The 22782-nt window shown below is 36.0% G+C and overlaps 1 protein-coding gene across 1 annotated transcript in view; it reads left to right on the top strand.

Annotated features, from left to right (window-relative positions):
- SPEF2 (sperm flagellar 2) overlaps positions 1 to 9796 on the top strand; it is a 69689-nt gene extending 59893 nt beyond the window's left edge. The window contains exons 29-34 of the mRNA XM_054185793.1: positions 1629 to 2821; positions 2923 to 3140; positions 3228 to 3436; positions 3524 to 3647; positions 3752 to 3952; positions 9751 to 9796. Of these exons, the coding sequence (XP_054041768.1) occupies positions 1629 to 2821; positions 2923 to 3140; positions 3228 to 3436; positions 3524 to 3647; positions 3752 to 3952; positions 9751 to 9796 (1991 nt within the window). The remainder of the gene's footprint in view (positions 1 to 1628; positions 2822 to 2922; positions 3141 to 3227; positions 3437 to 3523; positions 3648 to 3751; positions 3953 to 9750) is intronic.
- The last annotated feature ends 12986 nt before the right edge of the window (positions 9797 to 22782 follow it).

The following is a 22782-nucleotide window of genomic DNA, read 5'->3' as shown; positions in this document are numbered from 1 at the left end:
TTACAGGGAATCTTATCCCTGACAGTGGCTCGCTGAATCTACTCTGATCCCCATTTTTCCAGTCAACAGCAAATTTCTACAGGTGCCCATACACCTCAAGAAGCAGTAGGTACTATAGAGAAGTTACAACCATTTCATGCCTTCCACCCTCTGACTTCTGCAGTTGCAGATCTATTAATGCTGCCCTCCATCTCTTTTTCACCTTTTCTTGCATTTTTGTGGCTGCCTAATGTGAGGGAAAGTTTTTAATCTTTACTGCACGTTAAGAATGCTTCTCCTCCTCTCTTTTTGGTCCTGGGTATGGTACTTGGGCACATGTCAGAGAAAGCTTCTATGGTCTAGTTGTTTTTGCTGTCCCTGTGGACCACAACTGCTACCTCAGATTGGAAGTTCTTTAAAAGAATCGCTTATAATGGAAATGTATTTAAACTGCATGTTCCTGACATTTTTAAATATTATGGCCTTACAGGATGCTCAGAATAGAATGGGGCAGACACACTGTCATTTTTATGACAATGGGAACAAGCAGTTCTCAAAAATTGTTAAATGCATATATGAAAATTTGCTGTTTCTTGTAAAATAGAAGAGAGTAGGGTACAAGAACTCTTTTTCTTAAGACCCTTTAAAGCACCAGAAATGGCATTTCTTTCTATGATTAGCTTAATGTAATCATTAATTTTTCCTCTTGACATACACATCACAATAAGGAAGGTGGGGAGTCAGAGTGTTCTTAGGTCATTTCCTCAATGCTTTACTTCTGCTGTTTCCCAGTGAAAAGATACTTAGTTTCATTGTTCTGCATGGAATTTGTCTTCATTATTTGACTTCTTTCTTTTTGAAGTTATGACCTTATGGCAACAGTGTACTAAAAGAATCATTAAATTACTTGACAAAAGTAGGAGATTCATGAGCTCTAGCAACAGAATTTTAGAAAATGTCAGCTTATGGCATTTGTTCCCACAAAACGAATGGCTATCTTGAGAAGAATTTGGGAAAATAATATTGAGAACAACCTCAATGCTTTTAAGAATGTTTCCATTTTGAGAACAAAATGTGAAGCTTATACAATTCCTCTTTCTCAAAGCAGTAATAAAGTCATTCTGCAGATAAATATATTCTAAGAAGATCGGGTCAGCTATATATGCTGTAGAACATCGTATGCATTCTGTGACAGGTATTTGATTACGTATCTATGGACTTGCTCCAAGTTAACTTTTCTGTTAATGTCAGGTGTAATGGGTATCATAATAGGTTTGTGACTTCAGTATTATCTTCTGGAGACATTTTACCTGGAATACTATTCTGAATTCGACTCCCTAACCCTGTTTTTCTCTGTTTTGAAAATGGTATTGATGCTGCTGCACTTTACTGGTTGCATATTCTGACAAACTTCTGGTAGTCAAAAAGAAATTGGAGTCAAAACTGACCATTTTTACAAGGGTCCTGGGTAGCCTCCAAGCGATTTAAGAGTAGATCTCAGTTTTCCTTGGTTTTTTTTATGGCTATTTCAAGTCACATTCTAGTCCCATATTAACAGAATAAATGTGGATGAAAACCAAAAAAAACACGATCGAGAATTTGTGAAAGAAAAACTATTTTATATTTAGTTGTTTCTTTTTAAATTATAGCCATAAGAGCACTGAAGCAATTTAAAACCAAGAGTAATTCTTCTAGCAAGAGAGAAATTGGTGACAGAAGAAAAGAGAAGAAAGAATTGGAACATCAGAGAACAAAGAAGAATATCCAGTTTCCAAAAATATGGCTAACAAAATACTCCTGGTTAAAATATGATGATGAAAGGGGAATCATGTTTTGTGCACCATGTCGTAAGCATAATGTGGATTTGGGGGAAACCATTCACAATTTTTGTTCTGGCACTGATGACTTCAAACTTGAATTTATAAATACGCACCAGAGTAGTGAAGCTCATGCCTGGGCTACCTGCATGGAAGCTGCCAGTACTGCTTCACCAGATACAGCTTCTGCTGGGCAGATGTTGAAGAGCATGAACTCTATAACATTGGGTAGAGTAGAAAATATTTTTAGAACATGCCATGCTATTGCTAAATCTGGTCGTCCCTTTACAGACCTTGACTGGATGTGCAAACTGGATGATATGAAAGGAGTGGATATTGGTTCTGTGTTTAGAAACGACAAGTCAGCGAGAACATTTATACATTTTATTGCTGAAGTAGAAAGAAGAGCTTTGAAAGAGAAACTGGAGAAATGTAAATTCTTTTCTGTCATTAGTGATGGAGTCACAGACAGTATACTCAAAGCAGCTGCAGTTGTCTACGTACGCTTTGCAAATAAAGGGAAAGCCCATTGCCAGATTGTTGGGGTTCGGCCTGTTCACAAAACTGATGCTTCAACTATAAAAAATGCAATTGAAGAAACATTACAAATAAACCTTCAGCTCAGTCTGGCAAGCCAGGACTGGTCAAAAAAATTAGTTGGATTTGGAAGTGATGGGACAGATATCATGGTAGGACAAAACAGTGGAGTCGCTAAACTTCTCAGGGAAATTCAGCCTTGTGTACAGTCTGTGCATTGTTTTGCTCACCGCCTAAAGCTGGCTTACAAAGGAGCACTGAAAAATATTCAGCTATACAACATCTTAATCAATGTCTTGAGAAATATGTATCACTTTTATCATAACTCACCTCTAAATAAGAATAATCTCAAAGCCACATATGAAGCCATTAAGTTACGCCCAGCTATTCCTTCTCGCATTGGAGGCTCCCAGTGGCTTCCTCGTCTACAAACAGCTCTACAAATTCTCCTTAAAGGTTATCCTGCAATAGTTCTACATCTGAGTAAGGTAAATGATCTAAAATTTGGATGTAACTTCAGGAAAAATTAATTGCTGTGTCTAATTTTGGTCCACATACCTGACACTCTTTTTTCTATATTGATTTCCAGATGGAAAGAGATTCAAGAGCCTCAAACCGGCAGAAAGTCAAAGGCCTTTTACACCTCCTTCTGAGAATGGAGATAGTCAAGTTTTCTCACTTCTTGTTGGATGTCATCAATGTCCTCAACATTCTGTCACGTGTTACTCTGGATCACAGCTGCTCCATTGCAGACATATTTGCAACTGTGCAGTCAACGCTGGAAACACTCCACATGTATCAAACAAGGTCTGGCATTTCTAACGACTGAACCATCATCTCTTGGAATATAATAAAAGAGTATTATATTTTTTTTTTGTATTCTGTATCTTTCAGAGCTGGTCCAAAGGAACGCCTGGTGGATACCATTGAGCACTTCCATGGTTACCAGCTTGTTGGAAATGGGAATATCTCAGCAATACGGACCAAAGTACTAAGTAATTTGGTGAAGAGGCTACGTGATTGTTTTTGTGATGCAAGTCAAGATGTTTTGCGAGCAACTACTATTGGAAGTTTTAAACTATGGCCTGACAAAATGAAACAAGGTATAGAACTGTGATAGTGGCTATTTGAAATGCACCTCCTAAATATTTTGAAAGCATAAAAATATTTTTGTTTTGCCTCTGTTATAGAATTTGGTGAAAAGGAAGTGTCTGTTTTGACTAAACATTATGAAGTCATACTAGAAGCTGCTAGTGTGAAAATAGGTGAAGTAGAAACTGAATGGAACATGTTGAAATTAGAGCTGTATAACAGGTAATAAGAAAACTGTATTTCTGTCTGTTTATTGATTTACTTAAAAGGATTATGGAAATACATTTAGTGATAGTTATAATTATACATTTTGTCATGTTTTTTAGATTTCAGAACATCCAGACCTTGACATGGGATTCAGTGAACTCTGATTATTCAAGAAAGTATCCCAACATTCTGACATTGGTAGATTTGATCCTAACTCTGCCAGCAAGCTCAGCTGAAACAGAGCGAGGCTTCAGTCAAATGAAACTCACCATGATGCCTTTGCACTCTAAACTGAGGTCTGAAAGTGTGACCGATCTTATGATAATTCAGATGAACTCTCCGGATATCAAAAAATTTGACCCCCATAAAGCTATTCATTTGTGGAATGCTACTTGCCAGAGAAATAGAAGACTACAGGGAGGTGATATGATGACAAATGAAAGACCGGATTACTCCTCTGAGTTTGATTTGGAGAGTCTCTATGGAAGTGACTAGATGAAAATTGTTAGGTTTTATTTCAAAATCTTCATGTAACATACATGGACACAACACTTTAACAGAATACCTTGCAGGGTTAATGAGTGTAAAAATTTTAATTTTTTCATAATGTATTGTAATGTTAAAATATGGCTTTTCTTTATGTTCACTGCTGAATCACCAGTAGATGTTTAAATTTGCCTTTCTACGCCTGACTACACCTATAAATGTGGAGACAATGAACAAAAATAGTGGAGGACATTGTTACATTGGTAACAGGAGGACTCATAACTTCTATCTGATTGTTTATTACATTTAGCTGAGTCATAATACATTATAACCACTGGAGTTAACTGTCATTGTACTATCGGTCTTTAATAGTTCAAGAAGCTTCATTGATTCTGAAAACCCTGGTTTTCTTTTGACAAATGTGTGGAAAATCAGTGCATTATTTCTGTCAAATGATTTTTTGACCTCTATAGCCTATGAATTTTGGGTCACACTTTCTCTCCATATCTGTATATGTTGCTACTTTTTATTCTCTTGTGAATAAGGTTTAATGTGACCTGTCACAGATTTTTGTCAGAATTGTCCTTCAGAAGACTTTCCTAAAGAGGCAGAACAGATCCATTTTCCATAGCTGATTATTAATTGCACAAATCAGTCTTCCCATAGCAAATACTTTTACAGCCAAGATGTGACTAATATGCTTCACAGCTTGAACCACTTTTTTTTCCCTGTAAAACTGTTCGTGTGGGTTGCAATAAGACTTTTAATGTAGGAGCTGAGGATGAGAATTGTTCAGAGAAGTGTCTGATTTCATAAATTCATAATTCTACATGTTCTAAATGCAACTTTCGACTTGATAATTTCCAATCACAATAAAGCATACCAGCAGAATATATTTTTACCGTCAAGGAAAAAGCAATGATTTACATAAAAAAATAGTTAAGGTGAAATCGTTAATGACCCCAACAGTGATGAAGATGAACTAGAAATAATCTGGGAGAAATGAATGTGAGGTCATTCACCTTTAAATCAACTGTTTTCTAAATCAAGATCAACTGTCTACTTTCAATAGAAAACATGTAATTGCAGAAGATACATACTATACACACACACACGCATATGCAGTCCTTTATAGTGTGTCTTGCATAAATATTCTTGCTATTTCTAGGTGTAAATAGTGTCCCAGAAATGGAGTAGGTTTTGAATGCATGCCTCATTAAGAGATGTTAGTCCACTCAAGTAGAGTTATTCTGTAGGGATCAGAAGAAGAGATCAGTATTGTGCATTATATGGTCGATTATAAAAAATCCATCATTGAAATATCTTCTTTTGTGATTTCTTAGATAAGAAAAATGTTTACTTATAGTTTACCTAATAGGCAACAGGTTATATATTATACAGGGTATACCTTATTAGATATGTGGCATTGCTAATTCTAAGGATTTTCTCTTAAGTCACATAATATCAAGTTTTTCCCCTCAAAGACTTCAAATGGATTTTAACTATGATGAGATTAGAAAAAGTGTGAAAATGTGTCCTCTGAATGTCCAAGAGCAGATGACAAAAAACAAAGTAACGAACAAAAGTATATTTAGAATCTATAATACTGGAATCACTTCCGTTACGCACGGGGGCAGCATGACAGTTCTAGTATTAGGATTGAATATAATGGATACATTGCCCTTGTAAAAATGCTAGCAAAATACTAGTATCATAAGAGGTAGTTAGATAGGGATATCAAGAAGCCATACATGTCTAAAAATGGAATCAAGTATAGTCTGACAATCTGTATTCAGTATTTGCCCCTGGTTCTTTTTTGATAAGCTTTTAAAATAGTCCACTGTAGAATGCGTGTTTTGTTTTCCTTAGTGCTTTGGTGTCCTTCTGAATATATCGTGTTTTACTACTATCTGAAATATTTTTGCTGCAAATAATTTTTTTTTCCTATTCTTCTTCCTAACTGGAAAGTTAGGAGAGGAAGTTATACCTGTCTTCTTTGTAACATTTTGTTTTAACTGGAAAACTACTGCTATGTTTTCTCATACTCTTCCTTTCATAGATGAAAATAGCAGAATTCCTTCAACCTTGCCTCTCAGGATATGTTTTCTAAGCCTATGATGATTCTTGTTGCTTTCTTTTGAGTGCTCTTTAGTTTCCATACATCCTGCTAGATCTGCAAATTCCAAAACTGTGTGCCAGCAGAAGCCTTAACAGCTGAAAAGAATGCAAGGATTGTCTTTCCATGTACCTTCTGGTGATACTGTAATCTCCCATAATCCCTAGAGCACTTTCTACAGAAATTTTACTTTGGCAGCCAGATTCCCATTGTGACATTTATGCAGTTCATTATTTCAGCCCAGTGTGGCACATGACATTTATTCTTATTGGGTAGTGTCATTTTTATCCTAGATTTATCTCCAATTCGTAAAGTTCAATTTGAATTCTAATCCTGGGCTTGAAGTCCTTTCCTGATTGGTTTTATCTGCAGTGTGATAACTGTATTAATTTGTGCAATCTGTTTCCCCAAACTTTGATCTGCTTCCAGTGAAATTTACTTACTGATCGTGACCATCTCTGCAGTTTTTCAAAATCTTTTTGAATTCTGATCCTTTTTCCAAAATGCCTGCTATCCCTTCTAATTGAAAGTGTTTCTACATGTTTAAAAAGTTCGTTTTCTATTCAGTCTCATTCAACAAAAACCTGTTGGGTATGTTTTTCTTTTTTTTTTTGACTTAACAAAAAGATTTAGTAAAGAGCATACCTGTTTTGAAACCAGTCTTCTTAGGTGGACACAGCCGATTCTGGGAATTGTTTTCCCGTTCTTTCCCAGTGGTCATTATTGCCTTTTACCACTTGCAGAGTACCATTTGGAGACACCAGTATTCTTTTCTCAGCACCATCTGTGCAGCTGCCCACTCATTGCATCTCTCCATGATTTTAAAGCATTGGCAATCTCTGAATTAAATTGATGAATCACCTTTTGTCTTGTAATATAATCAGGTATTCAAAACCAGCTCTATAATATAAACCCAAACACATTAAATCTAGACAAAATACTAAAAATACATTGAGGTAAGTTATTTGATGTCTTTTGTATCTGCTTATGAGGAATTTCCTCTCTCTCTCTGAGACTTCCATATTCCTCCTAGGTATGTCATGAGGAGGAATTATGTCACGCTCCATTTGAATTTTTGAACTATTATAACTTTTTGAAGACACTTTAGAATTGTCCCCCATCAGATGTTTCAAGAGTAGGTAGTAACATAAAAGAAATTACCCTACAGCACATCAGCAACTCTGTAATTAATAGATAGGAAGTAGCTTAGCTTTGCGTGAAAGTGAGGGTTGTTTCTTCACGTTTACCACAGAGGAAGAAAAATGGATAGACACTGCAGATCACCTGACAGTGCTTAAATGTCTCTCAATAATTCGTGTTTGCCATAGGCTTACATCAACTAATGTCAAATTTACCTGAAAACTATGTTCTAGCATGTTCCACAATCGAATCAATGATCTATAAATTGTGATTGAAGTTTTAGACTCCAATCTTTTAATGCCATTTCAGATATTATCTCTTGATTCACATTCTTTAATTTCCTTGCCCCTCAAATACTTTTTAGCTATGTTTCTGAAGTCATGTAGCCTCACAAAAAGTGATATGAGGATATTAGTACCCTTTTAGAATTTTGTGCAGAAAAAAAAATATTCAATTTTGTTATAGGAAGGAAGTACAGGAGCAGCATTTTTTTATTGTCATTTAGGGAAATCACAGTAGGAATTAAACAGTTTATACAATAAGATAATGTGAGAGAAAGAAGTTAGATTGCCAGAGTACTAGGAATCAGAAGTGGAAAGGAAATTGGTTAGTAAAATATGAAATAAAAATTATGGTAGCTGGGATTTTCATGGTAAAGCACTAGACAATTTGAGACTGCGAATAAGATGTAAAATTTTTTTTCTGCTATTTTAATATGAAGTTTTCACTGGCTCCTTAGTGAACCATAGCCTATTCTCCCCATGAACCACTAAAAAGTTACCTGGTTTATTGAATCTTATATGAAGTCTCCCAATAATTGTACTTCTGTGATATAGGCTTTATGGTGCTTATTATTGTGTGTTATTGAAATGATCTGATTCTTGTGGCTTGAAGTTCTCGTCAAAATACAAGTTTCCGGTTACGCTAAAAACTACCAAATCAGCAACCAAGGTGCTTCAGTAAACAGTCTAACTCCCATGATTTTTAAAAGATGTTCTTTCTCAAAGTGATATCTCAGAAACCTTCAAGAAGTGACATCAGAGAACTGTTATCAGTCTGCCAGTATTTTTTCACAGCTTTTGCTTTCATGCTGAAATTTATGGTAGGACATAAGGCTTCAAGTCCGAGTGTTTCTCCCTTCCTTCTTCCTGTCACAACAGACTTTAAGCTTCCAAATCTATTTTTTTCCTCTTCTTTCCAAGTTTATACATGTATAGGATTTCTCTACTGTATTAAGACATGCTGAGGGCACTACTCCTGATTTTCCTGATCGGAGGCAAAACCAGGTCTACAGAGATTCTAGACTATTAAGTCAAATTGGCAACTTGATTTTGAATAGTGAAATTAGGAAATTAATATTCAAACATATTCTTAATATTCCTACCACTTAAATCTTTCTTCATAAACTTAACAAATTTCACTTCACTGTTTCACTTCGAAGAAAATAGTTTGTTAGCCATAGAATGTGCACAGCTGTGCCTTTTCAAAAGGACAGTAAGTTTGTCTGTAAAAAGGAAGAAATGTAAGTCCTTCTGGTATTTCACTGATTGCGTTTGTTTTTAAGGGTAATCTGAAAACTTACTGTTTTGACACTATGGAAGTGATCATAACCTGACCAAATCAGCATTGTTTCCCCAAATTTAGATAATTTGAAAGTTATGTTACATTTTTTGTTGTTACTGCAGAGGTGAATCCTCGCTGAGACAGCAAAGTCCATTTCTAAAAGAAAAGACTCATGTCTGTCTGTTAAATTTTGGTGTACACCATTTTGTGTTTTAAGACTATGCATGAAGCTTGAAGTTTCTATTTGCTTATAAGCAAATCCATGCCTATTTTAAAAAAAAAAAAGGTTTTGTTGTACTTACTTATTTTTTTCTTATGTTTTCTTTAAAATTAAATTGAGAGAGCCAATTTTGAGAAGCTTTTTAAGCAATTCAGTTTTGTTTCAAAGCTTAACAATGGTCTCTGTTTTCCCTCCTATTCCCTAACACACACTTGCTTTCAAGACCGAAGCTGTATTTATGACAGTGAAAGAAAAGGTTGGTAGGTATTCAATATACAGGGCATGTGTGCGATTGGTATTTTGTGAACTGCTCATTAACTGTCAGTGTAGACTGCGTGAGAGTGGGTTAGTGATCACAATGCAGATCAGGACAAGTATCAAAAGAATTACAGTGTATTGGAATATTTGACATTTTGCTATTACACAGGCCACATGTGATATACTTTAAATGAGAAAATTTTATGTTTAGCTTGAAAGAATTTACCACTATCAATAGTGCCTAGTAGCAAAATAAATAATTTTCCCATATGGCCATTAAAATAAAAAAATAGATTTCCTTTAACAATTTTTTTTATATTGACTTTCTTTTATTAGGTTTTATACAAAAGAAAGTATTTATTGACATTTTTCTTGACTTGATTAATTTGAATCTTGGAACAAATTGCCTTCCGGATGCATGGATGAACTTAACTCTTTCAGATGTAAGTTAACCCTTACTTTCCTTTCAACTGAAGTATTGGTTTGTGTGGAAGGTACAGCATTGTCCGTACTATGATGAAGTCAAGAGTATAACTCTTATCGATCATTATCAATTTTTCCTTAACATTCTTCTGTTTCACCACGGGAAGATTCTGGAAGCCACTGTGCCAGAAATAAAATGCTTTTGTCGGCATTATATTTATTTACGATTTTCAAATTCTATCAGTTCCTTAGATACCACTGAAAATTCATTTCAAGGAGTTAAAATAGGACTGTTGATGTTCTGTATTGCAAGACAGGAGAATAAAATCTGGAGCTATATGACCTTAAACTTACTTATTCAAGATTTTCAAATTTAGGAACATGAAAAATTATTATTTAGCGTTTCCAAATCTTTCATCACTGAATTCTCTGATTAGTTTTACTTTCAGATGTTGTTGGTAAGCCTATTGGATGAGAAGGTTACTTGTTTTAGCATATTTTGATAATTATTTCTGACAGTAAGCCATGATTCACGTTAAGATTTTACTTGGATTTTACATGAGGGTAACAGCTTTACTCAAATATTCTTCATACAGACGAACTGCATGAGTCAACCATTTTAAAGTTTATGAGTGAGGGATTTCCACTGAGTTTAGTGAAAACTAGGAACAGCTGTCATCATCCATATATAAAAATCTAATCTTAGCACAGGAAATTATTTATATGGGGAAAACTATGAGTCAAACATTGTTTATTAATAGACCACATGTGCATGTTCCCTATGTTCTTTATTCTTTGAGAACTTTTAGTGCTTATAAGTACTGTTTTTATTTTAATAACAGAATTTTCTTTCCTTAAAGGCACTGTTTTAAAATGAGGCTTTTAAATTTATAGTGACAGCAAGAACTTAACATTCAAAAGGAAATGCACGAAGCATAAGCTAAGGTATACATTTATTCTGCGCAAGGTATTCTGAACAGGAGTCACCATTTCATCACTGTGTGACTCAACAGAATTTCAAACAAGTTTTCAAATTATAGTAAGCAGTACTGTACCTGCCAATGTTAGGGCAGATGACATGCACACTACCAAATTGTCTCTCTCTGTGTTGCCCCAGGCCCCTATTTCTGTAAACACATTGCTTCCTTCTCGAACTCTGGTTCTGGAGCAAACCAGACACTTCCCTTGACAAGGAAATCTGGATGTGGGTCAGAAGATAGTGTAGAGGTACAGAGCAGGGTCTCACCACACCAGTAGTGTAGAAATGAACCGTGCCAGTTTTGTTCCCTCTATCAGATACAGCCTTCGCAGTGCTGTGTCAGGATATTTTACATGCATTCTCCCATTTGCGTTCTGTACCCTGCTCTGCTATCCGCATACAACATCTTCAGTGGTAAAAAAGACATGCATGGCAAGCTGCAAAGCAGCTTTTTTGCTACTACTTTGTTCTAACTGAAAATAATGCTGGAGCAGAGAAAAGCCACATGGCGGACAATGTAGGAGTAAGCAAAAAGGGCCCAGACGCAGGCCCAAGTATTTATTACATTTTGTACTCATGCTGCTCAATTGTCAGTTCTATTCTTAGTGCTCTCCCAGACGGAGCATGGTTCAGGGGTTAGCATGTCCTAAGGGCCATTATCTCATAGGCGGTTTAGATATAGACCATTATTTAGGGAATCAGATTACTTATTTAGAGGAATATCAACTGCACGTGCCAATTGGCCCCAGTGACAGATAGTGGTCTGTGGCCTGTTTCGTTTAGTGACACATGTCTTTTATACATCTTTGAAATCTCACTGCAGAACCTTGTCCATCCTAACCAGGAAAAAGACCTAAGTATACACAGAAAATAGAAACTGTGTTTATGCGCACATATTTGAAATATTTATTATTTTGTTTTTGTAGATACAAAATCTGGCGTCTGCATTCACAGTGAACTCAGAACTTACTGACTGGCGCAGATTCTTGCTAGCAGCGGCACAGCCTTGGCCAGTGCCATCTGTGACACAACTCCTCAAAACGCTACAAAGCTTCAAGTCTGTTGATGTAGCTGGATCAGGCGTCGTTACACAGGAATACTATATGCAGGTTATAATTCTTTTCTCTTTTGAGTAATATTATTTTGTTAAACTCTCTGTATTGAATGAAATATTGTGGGGTTTATTCACATTCAGAAATTCAGTCTGAATTTGAAATGTTTTGGGTTTTGAGGGTGCTTTCTAGTGAAAAATATCTTCAGGAGACTGAAGACCTAACATCTATCTTATCCATAGTTCCACAAATCAGACTAATTAAGCTTACTTTTTACTTCCATTTCCTACTCTCCCCATAAATTAATTTCAAGTGAAAATCCTTCCTGTTCTAAATAAACTATTCTGTGAATACTTTGACTATTCTTAACTTGTTTGACACCGTAACTATAGGACACAAAAATTGCTCCAAACAGAACTAAATATTTTAGTTTAGGCTCACCAGCGTTACTTTAATTAAATCTTTCTAGATCTTTTCCAATAAGGAATTTTTGCAAATGAAGATTGTTTTCCAGACCATGAATACGTGGAAAATTATAAAATTCTTTGATATATTCTTTTCTCTAAAGACAACTTCTGTTCAAACTGTTGCAGAGTTCAGCAAGGTTTTTCAGGAAGAAATTTTCATGAGAGTATTAAGAATATATTTTTCTTCATTTAGCAAAATTTTGCTCATTAAATTTTCACTTACTTTTACTTTGGATTCTTAATCATACTTAGGATGAATGCTGGTTTACTCTTTTAATGTGTACTAGCCATATATATATCACATATATATGTATATTTACATATGTTTAGATACATATATATGTCTATAAGTATCTAAGTATCTATAAGACTATATGTATAAGTCTATATGTATAAGTATCTAAATATATATGTGGATACATATGTGTGTGCATGTATACACAAAAGTTCTACAGTTCTCTCAGTCTGTATTTGTTTGGTGATACTAAAATAATTTTCAAACTGTCTTAAATAAATTTCATAGAACCTTTATTGCAGTTTATTTTCCAATCACCTAGTATTATTTTTCTTCAAAAGTTAAATAAAGGCTGTCTTATTCCAGAAGCCTGTCATTTTCAGAACTACTTTGTTTAATTTAAAACTTCCAGGAGTGTCTGCCAACCCACTCCCCCACTCCCAAGTCTTGCAAAGAAACAAATTCTGCAAAGACAGAAAACCCACAAAATGTGCAGGTCTGTCTGCGTCTATTTATCTATTGTGGTAATTTTTACAGAAGTGTGAGAGTTTAAAAATAATCTAGCAGTTACAAGATGTGCAGACCATGAATGTACATTTTTAACACAGGATCCTAGGTTAAATGTAATATTAACTGAGCCAATAATTTACTCGCTTCAGGATCGGAATTAGCTCACATTCAGTCAATGATAGTAAATATAGTAAATGCTGTACGCTCATTTGTTTATAGACCTACTTCCATTAGTTCTTCCAAACTTCCATGGGAGTGATAACTCTGAACCTACAGGTTCATAGAGTTACTTAAAGACTAAAAAAAGTCGATAAACACACAGGTAACTCCACACCTGAAGCTAGTTTTTCAGAAGAGAATTTTATAGGTAGTACCTATATGTTAGAGGAACCTCCAGAGACCATCCAAAGCAACTCAGTTCAACAGTCTGCATTGCTGTGAAAATTTTGCTCTGCAACTGATTCATATTGCAAATAAAAGTTGTAATGTCTGTCACCCCTATTTCATGTTTGAAAATATGACCGAAACTTTCTTCGCTTAAAAACCCTTCACATGAAAACCCTGCTGTAGTTGAGGCCCTACAGTTCATGTTACTGACAGTACTGTGGTTTGGAATTTTTGCATATACAGTTATGAGAAGAACAGGAACAGAATTTTTCAGACTAAAGTAAAATTTAGTCCTCTAATTTCAAATTAATCGATGAGGAACATCTGAATTGTTTTTATTGCAATCTTTGTTGTGTCCTTTTGGAGCAATTAATGGCAAATTTTATGAGATCAATACTTGTTTCATTTCTTTCATATTCATTTATTTCTTGAAAAAATAAAGATTAATGTGCTGTAGAACATGGTACACTAGAGTATTAATGAATCGGTGCAGTCCATAAAATTAAGGGAAGAACAACAGCAGAGAGTTAGTAGACTAATTGTCAGTTGTTATCATTGATATTATAATTATATCATTTACAGCAAACCATCTGATATATTTCTGATAAAGATCTCAAAGACAACATGAAGTCTATTTTCATGTTATTAATTTGCCCAATTTTTCCAGCTAACTCAGGCGGGGAAAAAGTAGCAAACCAGTTTTACTAGTTTCTTTTCTGTTCTGAAAATACCTTGGAACTTCCCATTTTGTCCTATTTCATTGTATTGCTTTGTAAAGAAAACACATAATGATAATGCAATATTTTATATAACCAAGAATGTAGTAATTCACCTTAAATGTGGAAAGGATGTTGCTAATGAAATATACAACTTTGTAACAATATTTTAACTCAATGCCTACACTGAAAGACTATTGCATCTCTCATTAATATCTGAGATTCATTAAGATTTCCAGCTATTTGGAGTCTTCCATATTAGTCTATTAATCTAATAGGGAATATACTGATATTTTTTTAAATGTTAAAATCATTCAATAAAAATTGTAACAAACTTTATTCTCTGTTTTATACTGAGACTTACATGCATTTAAAATGTCATGAAACTTAATTTTATTTTACTGTCCGAACAAGAAACAAGTCTGAACCCGTACTAGTTAACTACACATACCTAGGTAATGGTACTCAGTTGTCCATACTGTGGGGTTTTTTTGCACGACCTGGCATGGTTGAACATGGGCAACTTCCAAGCAAGTGAGTTTTTCTGTAGGTGGTCTCTTCATGGCCATCCTGTTTTAGAAGGTAAGATCTAGCTGATGTTTCCTGTGTGTCAGGTCTAGTATTAGAGATTAGGTTCTGGGCACTTTTAATTTACAGTTGTAGGTATAGCTCTGTAGGCATTATAGGACACTTAGTCTTGTTGTTGGGAGCAGGCAAGCATGGGAAGAGCCATGCCTCTGCCCTTCATTATACTGAAGTGTATGGACAGTTTCTTCCAAAAGGACAGCTAGGATAAAAGCTATGGGATAGCAAAGGATGCCCTAAAAGGAAAAAAACAGAACACACATAGAACCTCTGCATCATATTACGCTTCTTGGATTAACTACTACCTAGTTAATTTTCACTTTTTTCAAGAGCATAGAGTCACTTCTATCCTATTCCATTTTCAGTAATTCCCAAAGTATCTATTACAAAGTACAAACAGCTACTTATTTATTCTGATGTCATTCTATATTAATAACAAATTCAACTTGATTAAGTCCAGGAATTAAGCTCTTAGTAATCTATCTAATCTTTTTTTTTTTTTTAATCAGGTTGGCTTATGGTTTAATGAAGATGAAGATCTAAGCATAACAAAAAGTTGCACAGAACCTTTGCCTTTAGATAGGATAAGAAATCTCCTAAAGGTAATTTTAAAAACATAGCTATTTTGAAGAGACCACTCAGTATTCTAACCTGAGAGGTCTTGCTCAAAATTTTCTTGGGTCTCTTTTTTTCCGTAACGGCTACAATGTTTCAGTGGTTTTTGAGGTCAGGGAGCGCTTCAGAATATGATTTCCATGTATAAAAAAATCAAAGTTAGAAATAACATGGAAAGGAATCTAGGAATTGTCCTTCGGTGTTCTAAATCATAGTTTACTCAGAAAGTCTTAATTATTTGTGTTCTCCTTTGAACCTCATTAATTTTGCTGCACAGTTACCAGCTTGGTAAAGAATGGGAGGCAAATGATCCCTGTATCTAAGCTTGTGGAAGTCTCCGTGGAAGAGGGAGGTAATAGTGTGATCTGAATACAGGAAAATGTTTTGGACCTATTGTTGCATGTTGATGCAGACACAGACCAGCTGTCAGTGAAGGAAGAATTGGTATATGAACTATTGATGGGCCCTGACAATATCCACCCAAGGGTGTTAGGAGAGCTGGCTGGCATTGTTGTGAGGCCACTCTCCATAATCTTTGAGAAGTTGTGGAGATCAGGGGATGTCCGAGAAGACTGGAAGAAGGCTAATATCACCCCCATCTACAAGAATGGCTCAGAGGAGGATCCAAGAAATCATAGGCCCACCAGTCTCACTTCAATCCCTGGGAAAGTTATGGAACAAATCCTCCTGGGGGCTATCACAAGTCAAATGAAGCACGTGATTGGGAAAAGCCAGCATGGGAGTCACCAAGAGCAAATCATGCTTGACAAATCCAATCTCCTTCCGTGACAAAGTAACCTGCTAACCCCCCTAATGAGGGGTGAGTGGTGGACATTGTTTACCTGGATTTCTACAAGGCTTTTGGCGTGGTTCCCAACAGCCTCCTCCTAGAGAAACTGATATGTTACGGTCTAGACAAGTGGTCTGTGCAGTGGGTGGGGAACTCGCTGACAGGCCGCACACAGAAGGTGGTGGTAAATAGCTCCTTTTCATACTGTTGACCTGTCACGAGTGGGGTTTCCCAGGATTGATACTGGGCCCAACACTGTTTAGAGTCTTCATAAGTTATCTGGATGATGGGATCAGGTGTACCCTGATGAAGTTTGCTGATGACACCAAAATGAGTGGGGAAGTGGACATTTCAGAAGGGAAAGGCACCCTGCAGGAAGACTTGGATAGGCTGGAAGAGTGGGCTAACAAGAACCTTAGGAAGTTCAACAAGGACAAGTGTAAGGTCGTGCACCTGGGAAACCATAATCCAGGAGTGCAGCACAGGCTGGGATGTAGCTGTCTGGTGAGCAGCTCTGTGGAAAGGGACCTGGGGGTCTTGGTGGACAACAAGCTCAATGTGAGTGACCAGTCTGCTGCTGCTGCAGCAAAACAAGCCAACAGGATGCTGGGTTGCATCTACAAGGGCATCACCAGCAGAGGTAAAGAAGTCATTATCCCACTCTAGCCAGCACTTGTCAGGTCACACCTGGAATACTGTGTTCAGTTTTGGTCCCCGCTGTACAAAAAGGATATGGGCAGGCTGGAGAGGGTCCAGAGAAGGACCACCAAGATGCTCAAAGGACTGGGAAGCCTGCACTGTGAGGAAAGATGGAGAGTATTGGGTTTGTTCACCCTTAAGAAAAGAAGGCTTAGCGGGGAAATCTTGTCACCGTGTTCCAGTATTTAAAGGGTGGCTATGAAGAAGATGGAGACTCCCTTTTGACAAGCAGTCACATGGAAAAGACAAGGGCTACAAGGTACTCCAGGGGAGATTCCGATTGGACACAAAAGGAAAATTTTTCCCAGTGAGCACAGTCAGCCATTAGAATAATCTCCTGAAGGAAGTGGTGGATTCCCCAACATTGGACACTTTTAAGATTCAGCTGATCAGGGTGCTAGGCCATCTTGTCAGGACCATGCTTTTGCCAAGAAAGATTGGACTGGATGATCCTTGGGGTCCCTTCCAACCCGGTATTCTAGGATTCTATGATTCTATGATTTATCTTGATTTACACAGCCTCAACACATTTTTAAAGATAATATTACCTATCATCAGTCATTACTTTATTTCATCCTTTTCTCTAGTCTTTGATTTGTATTTTATTAAATTCCACTTGTAGACGTTAATTTACATGTTTTTGTCCTTTTATAGTTTTTCTTCAGTTTATTTGCTGATACCAGAAAAGATCCTGCTCTGGTCAACTATATGGAGATGCTACTTTATTTTGCCTCCCACCCGGATCCAGTGGAAGGTGTTTACAGAGCACTTAGCATTGCTACTGGAACATATATTCAGAGAAAAGAAGCAGCATCTCTCCCATGTGTGGTAAAACATTACAGCAAAATATTAGAGAATAGTAATAGTGCTTGCAAATTATAAATTAGCTAGATATCTGTATATTTTCTTACCCTAGGTAGCTCCAGTCCTTACAAGTAGTTCCACTGACTTCATGGGAACTCTGAGAATTTCCACATACTTACTTTCCCACTCAGTTTATTGGCTCTATGGATCTGTGCTCTCTCTCATGCATGTCTCATGATGTCTCCCAATACAGACAGTTTGTGTGCGTAATTCATTTTGGGGATTCCTTAGAAACATAGAAATATCTAAGAATTAGATGCTAAATGAACATCTTGCATGTGTGGATGCTCTTTGTCTTTATAGTTGACTTTCATAGGTTGGTGCTCAAAATTGCAGGGTTGATAGGACATCATTTTAATCTTTTCTTTCTTCTTATGCATTATGTTCCATATGTGTACACTTTAACAGTAACGTTGAATACAGAAAAAAAGAGAACAGATAAAATCCTGTTTCACAGACGTGCATGTTTTCACCATTGGCTTCAGCAGGGCCAGCATTTCATGCAGGGTATTCAACAACCACAAGGGGGCCAAAAGTGCATTGTGAGTTGGTATTGCGCCACATTGGAGTAAAGCTCCATCAAATAGAAAGATGTAGATCCCTGGAGACATACAAAGTGGTTTTCGGCACCAAATTAAGATCCTAAACCTTTGTCTATCTGTGGCTGTTTACATGTGATCTAAATATCCCAGTTTTCACTACAGGTACTGGAAATCTAGTAAATATTATGAGTTGGATATTCCTCAGTGGAATACAAAGAGCTTTCTAGCCTCATCTAAAAAAAGTTTTGTAACACAGCTTAGATAGCCAGCTTATAAGTAGGCACTTACACAGGAACACTTGTTTTAAATTGTCTCTTCTCCCTTTCTTCTTCTGTCCTGATAATTGTGATGACTTCTCATTGGTAGCTGCCTGCAGAAATATGCCTGAAACTTTAATGATGCTAATAGAAGATCAGATAAACATTCTAGAGACTTTTGTTACTTTTACTGACATCATAGCAAATACCCTTTTGCTTAAAATGTTTAACTTTTAAGTGTCAGTAATTTTGTTATTGGTTTTGTACGTCTTATAGCTAAATGTAAACAGTAATGGGAGACAGAAAAACCTAAGTGCTGGTATTTGTCTAATGTCCACTGTTGAGTGTTAAAAAGACTCTGCTCCTCCTGTGGTGGAAAAGACATGTATTAAGGTCTAAGACATGTAGCACAAGTGTGACTGTATCTCAGCTGTCTCCCTCCTAATGAGGAAAGAAATGGTATGCTCAATTAAATGCAATTTCCTGTTGTTCTTAGTGGTTAGTCTGCACAGTGGCGTAATCAATTAAATGCAATTTCCTGTTGTTCTTAGTGGTTAGTCTACACGGTGGCCTAATCTAGTCAAAGCATTATTCACCTGTGTGAGGTCCTTTCTCATCTTTGTGCTCACAAATCTTTACAGCAGGTTGTTTTGGTTTGTTTTTTCTCTTTGGCCATCTTTAATAACACCACAAAGATACTCATTGCTTTTTTTATAATAAACTTCTAATTTTCCTGCATAAAGCCTTTTTCATCTTTTTCTTTGGAGAGCTGGTGACCCTATGTTAACTCTTGGCCACAACCAAGTTGTTGCAATGACTCCTTGATTTGTACTAGAAAATTCATGCTGCATTTTTCGTGTGAACATCTGGAATCGCCAAGTTTACTCCTTATACAAGCACAAAGTTCTTGGTAGAGTATTGTAATTTGTAACTATTCAGTATTTTTATGTTTTGTTGCTCTGAAGAATGTTAATTTCTCAGTGGAATGTTGGCTATATTAGTGGGAAAAGCTTGTATTAAATTTCTACTAAAGCCAACATTATGGATATTTCTGGACTCTCAGGAATCTGTTCCTTCATCCTGTAGTTCAGCAGGTAATTTTGTGTGAGTTGATGATTTTTGTTTTGTAAGAAGTGAAGTTTGGAAGTATAATCCACTGCTCCTTTGTGAATGTCTAACTGAAACAGATGACCTACTGACAGACTTACTTATCACCAATTATTATACATATGCTTTATTTTCTTAGACTACACCTTACACCAATATCGTGCCAAATGAGAAAACTTTAATAGAAGATGAAAAAAAAGTTTCAAATTACACGGGTGAAGGAATAATTTCAGTCGCAACTCTACTCAAAGTGTTTCATACTGGAGGAAGTAAAGATGATCATAGATTCAGTAATCTGGATAAGGAAGGCAGCTATGATAAGGTAGGCTGCCTGATTCAAAGAAGGTTTTGTACTTTGCATTATACATTGACTAAATACCTGCTGCAATATTTGCTTTTCGCCAAATTATTTCAAACACCTAATAAATTGACCACGTATTATTTTTTCTTAAAGCTTTTCATCAAAATATACAAAGAATTAGGCACCGAAGATCTCAGAACCATTCCAGTTGCACTCCTTTTGAAGCATCCTTTCATTCAAGACTTGATCAACAGCTATCAAGAATACAAGCTTCCTGTAAGTATTGCTTTCTGGGACCAAGAAATTTGTAAGTACACGTATTGAAATTTGCATTATCCCAGAAGTGTAAATGTAGTTAATTTAGATACTGCCGGTTTGCAGTAGTCTGCCATACTCTAGAACTTCCCTGTTACCTGCACCTATATTTAAATGTGCATTTAAACAGTTGCACATGAGGCAAGTTTGAGCCAGAGTATCAACCTATTAAATCTATGGTTGAACTACAGCAAAAATGTGTTACATACAGGGTGTAAGAAAATAGTGTGAGACAAGACAAAAGGATGCTTGCATTCGCAGGCCCAAATATCAAACAGTCTTCAAAAGTTTGAGATGATCACAAACAGGGGCACATAGTGTCCCACAAACTGTAAATCTGAATAAAGTACATGATGCTCCAGGAATAACTTGCTATTTCTTAATTATATTCATCACTTGCAAGAAGTGAAGTGCCTAGCATTTGCTATATAAATCACTCATAATTATTGTTAATAAAAGACAAGATGTAAGAATAAACGAATATATTTACTCTGTCAAAGTAAGGGTTAAAAATGTGTTTGCCAGAGTAGGAGAGATACAAAAGGAAAATATAAGACAAAGACAACACAAGTTAAGATTGAAACCATCAATGAGATCTCTCTCGCCTATGTTAATGTCTCAGCCAATTTTGGAAAATAGACACCATGGAATGTTAATCATTCCTCCCTTCCCCATTCTTTCTTCCTCACCCTTTTTATTTAATCAAGTACTGCGTTTCCTAATTTGAACATTTTTTCCAACTTCACTGAATTTCTTGCAGACCAAAGTATTTCTTAAACTAGCTCTCTCTTCTATACATGATCCATCTCAAGAACTATTCTTTCCACAAACATCCCACTGGCTTTGCAACATTTAGCATAATGCAAGCTCCCCATGAATACCCAATGTGCTGAGACGTAAAGTAACACTTAACTAGGATGTAAACTGGGTAATGCCATATGCATATACTCTTCTGTTTACAGAGAGGGGGACTTATTTTTACAACCTTTTCACACTAACCCATAGCTGAAAATCAAGAGCACAGTGTCTATTCCTTACCAAAATTTCTAATCTTCCTGTACCACTTTCAGGAGGAACTATGTTATACAGCTTGAAAAATAGATTGTAGTATACATTTAAAATTTATTATCTGCCATCAATGACCTATGTCATTTGTGCCTGGTAGGGTATGTTCAGGGCAATACAGTTATAAAAATTGTCAGTCAGTGAGAAAAGGCATAGTTGAGAAACTATCGTATATGAATTTTGGCAGTAGGTGAAGGTTTCAGTGCACGTGCTCTAGCCCAAAGGAGTTTCCACAGCTTGTCTATCAAAGCCGTACTGGTATAATTGCATTTAAATAATACACTTTTCTACTTGGCAGATTCGTTTGATGCCTGTATCTCCTGACTTGACAGTTAGATAATGCAGAGCTTCAGTTTTTGTTCGTAATAGTTAGAATTTCCTCTTGCAAGGACTTATACTGACTGTATCTCAACTATAGTGCTCTATGGTTTCTATAGTTAAAAAGAGAAGATTATATTACTTGACTGTAGTGGTAAATACAGACTGCTGTTTTATGCATGAAATAACACTTCACAGTCTTGCTTTCAAATTCTGACTAACTGGGGAAGAGCTAAGACCGCAAGTTCTTACTCGACTTTATAACAAATTATTATATTCAGCACAAAACAGGCACAGAGATACAGTGGCCATTGGTTTACGTAGGTTAGGATTCTGTTCAAAAACATAGGTACTCCAGGAACAGTTTTTCTCTGACAATTCTTCAAAGAACTATATTTGGTGAACAGGTGAAATTCTTCCCAAAACATTTCCAAAGTAAGTAAACAATATTTTTAGCATCAATTACTTTTTTTCAGAAATTGTCCTAAGACTATAAAAATCTTATAAAAATGAATCCAACCACAGTGCTGTTATTTTCAGATCTTTTACAAGATAAATATAGCAAGTTAGGGTGTGGTTTCTAAGGTTAAATGTTTCTACTACTGCAGTCATAAACAGTGGAAAATAAAATGTTTTGCTGAAAACTACAAATGGAATATGTAGCTTAGAATTGTTCAAATTTGAGTTAAGGCACCTGATTCCTTTGGCTTCTTGATGACCTGTTCAATTTTAACCAACAATATCTGTGAAAAAAAAATTTTCTCCAGGTGAGATATATTCTTATGTTTTGGAGGGAGTTTGTTTTCTCAGTTCATATACCAGTGGGCTGGCAACATCTTACATAATGATGACATTTCTGTTAGCCTCAGTACAAATGCCAACAAATGAATAAGCTTGGAAATTCTATTAGTCTTTCATCTGTTCTTTTCTGGCCTAATTAGAAGTCTTTCTGGCCCTGACTAGGGCTTTCAAGTGATTTGCCATTATCAACATTTTTTTTTCACTTATCAGATGAAATTTGTTCCTTTAGAATAGTTAAACCACACCTATATGTGAGTGTGTGTTTATGAATACACTTCATTACATTCTGAATAAAATTGTCTTTAAATACATTTAATAAAAAGTCAGCGAACATTTTTA

The sequence above is a fragment of the Rissa tridactyla genome, chromosome Z (assembly GCF_028500815.1).
Source record: "Rissa tridactyla isolate bRisTri1 chromosome Z, bRisTri1.patW.cur.20221130, whole genome shotgun sequence".
NCBI classification, from domain to species: domain Eukaryota; kingdom Metazoa; phylum Chordata; class Aves; order Charadriiformes; family Laridae; genus Rissa; species Rissa tridactyla.
Note: the sequence above shows the minus strand (reverse complement) of the source record. Positions and strands in the feature narration are given on the sequence as shown.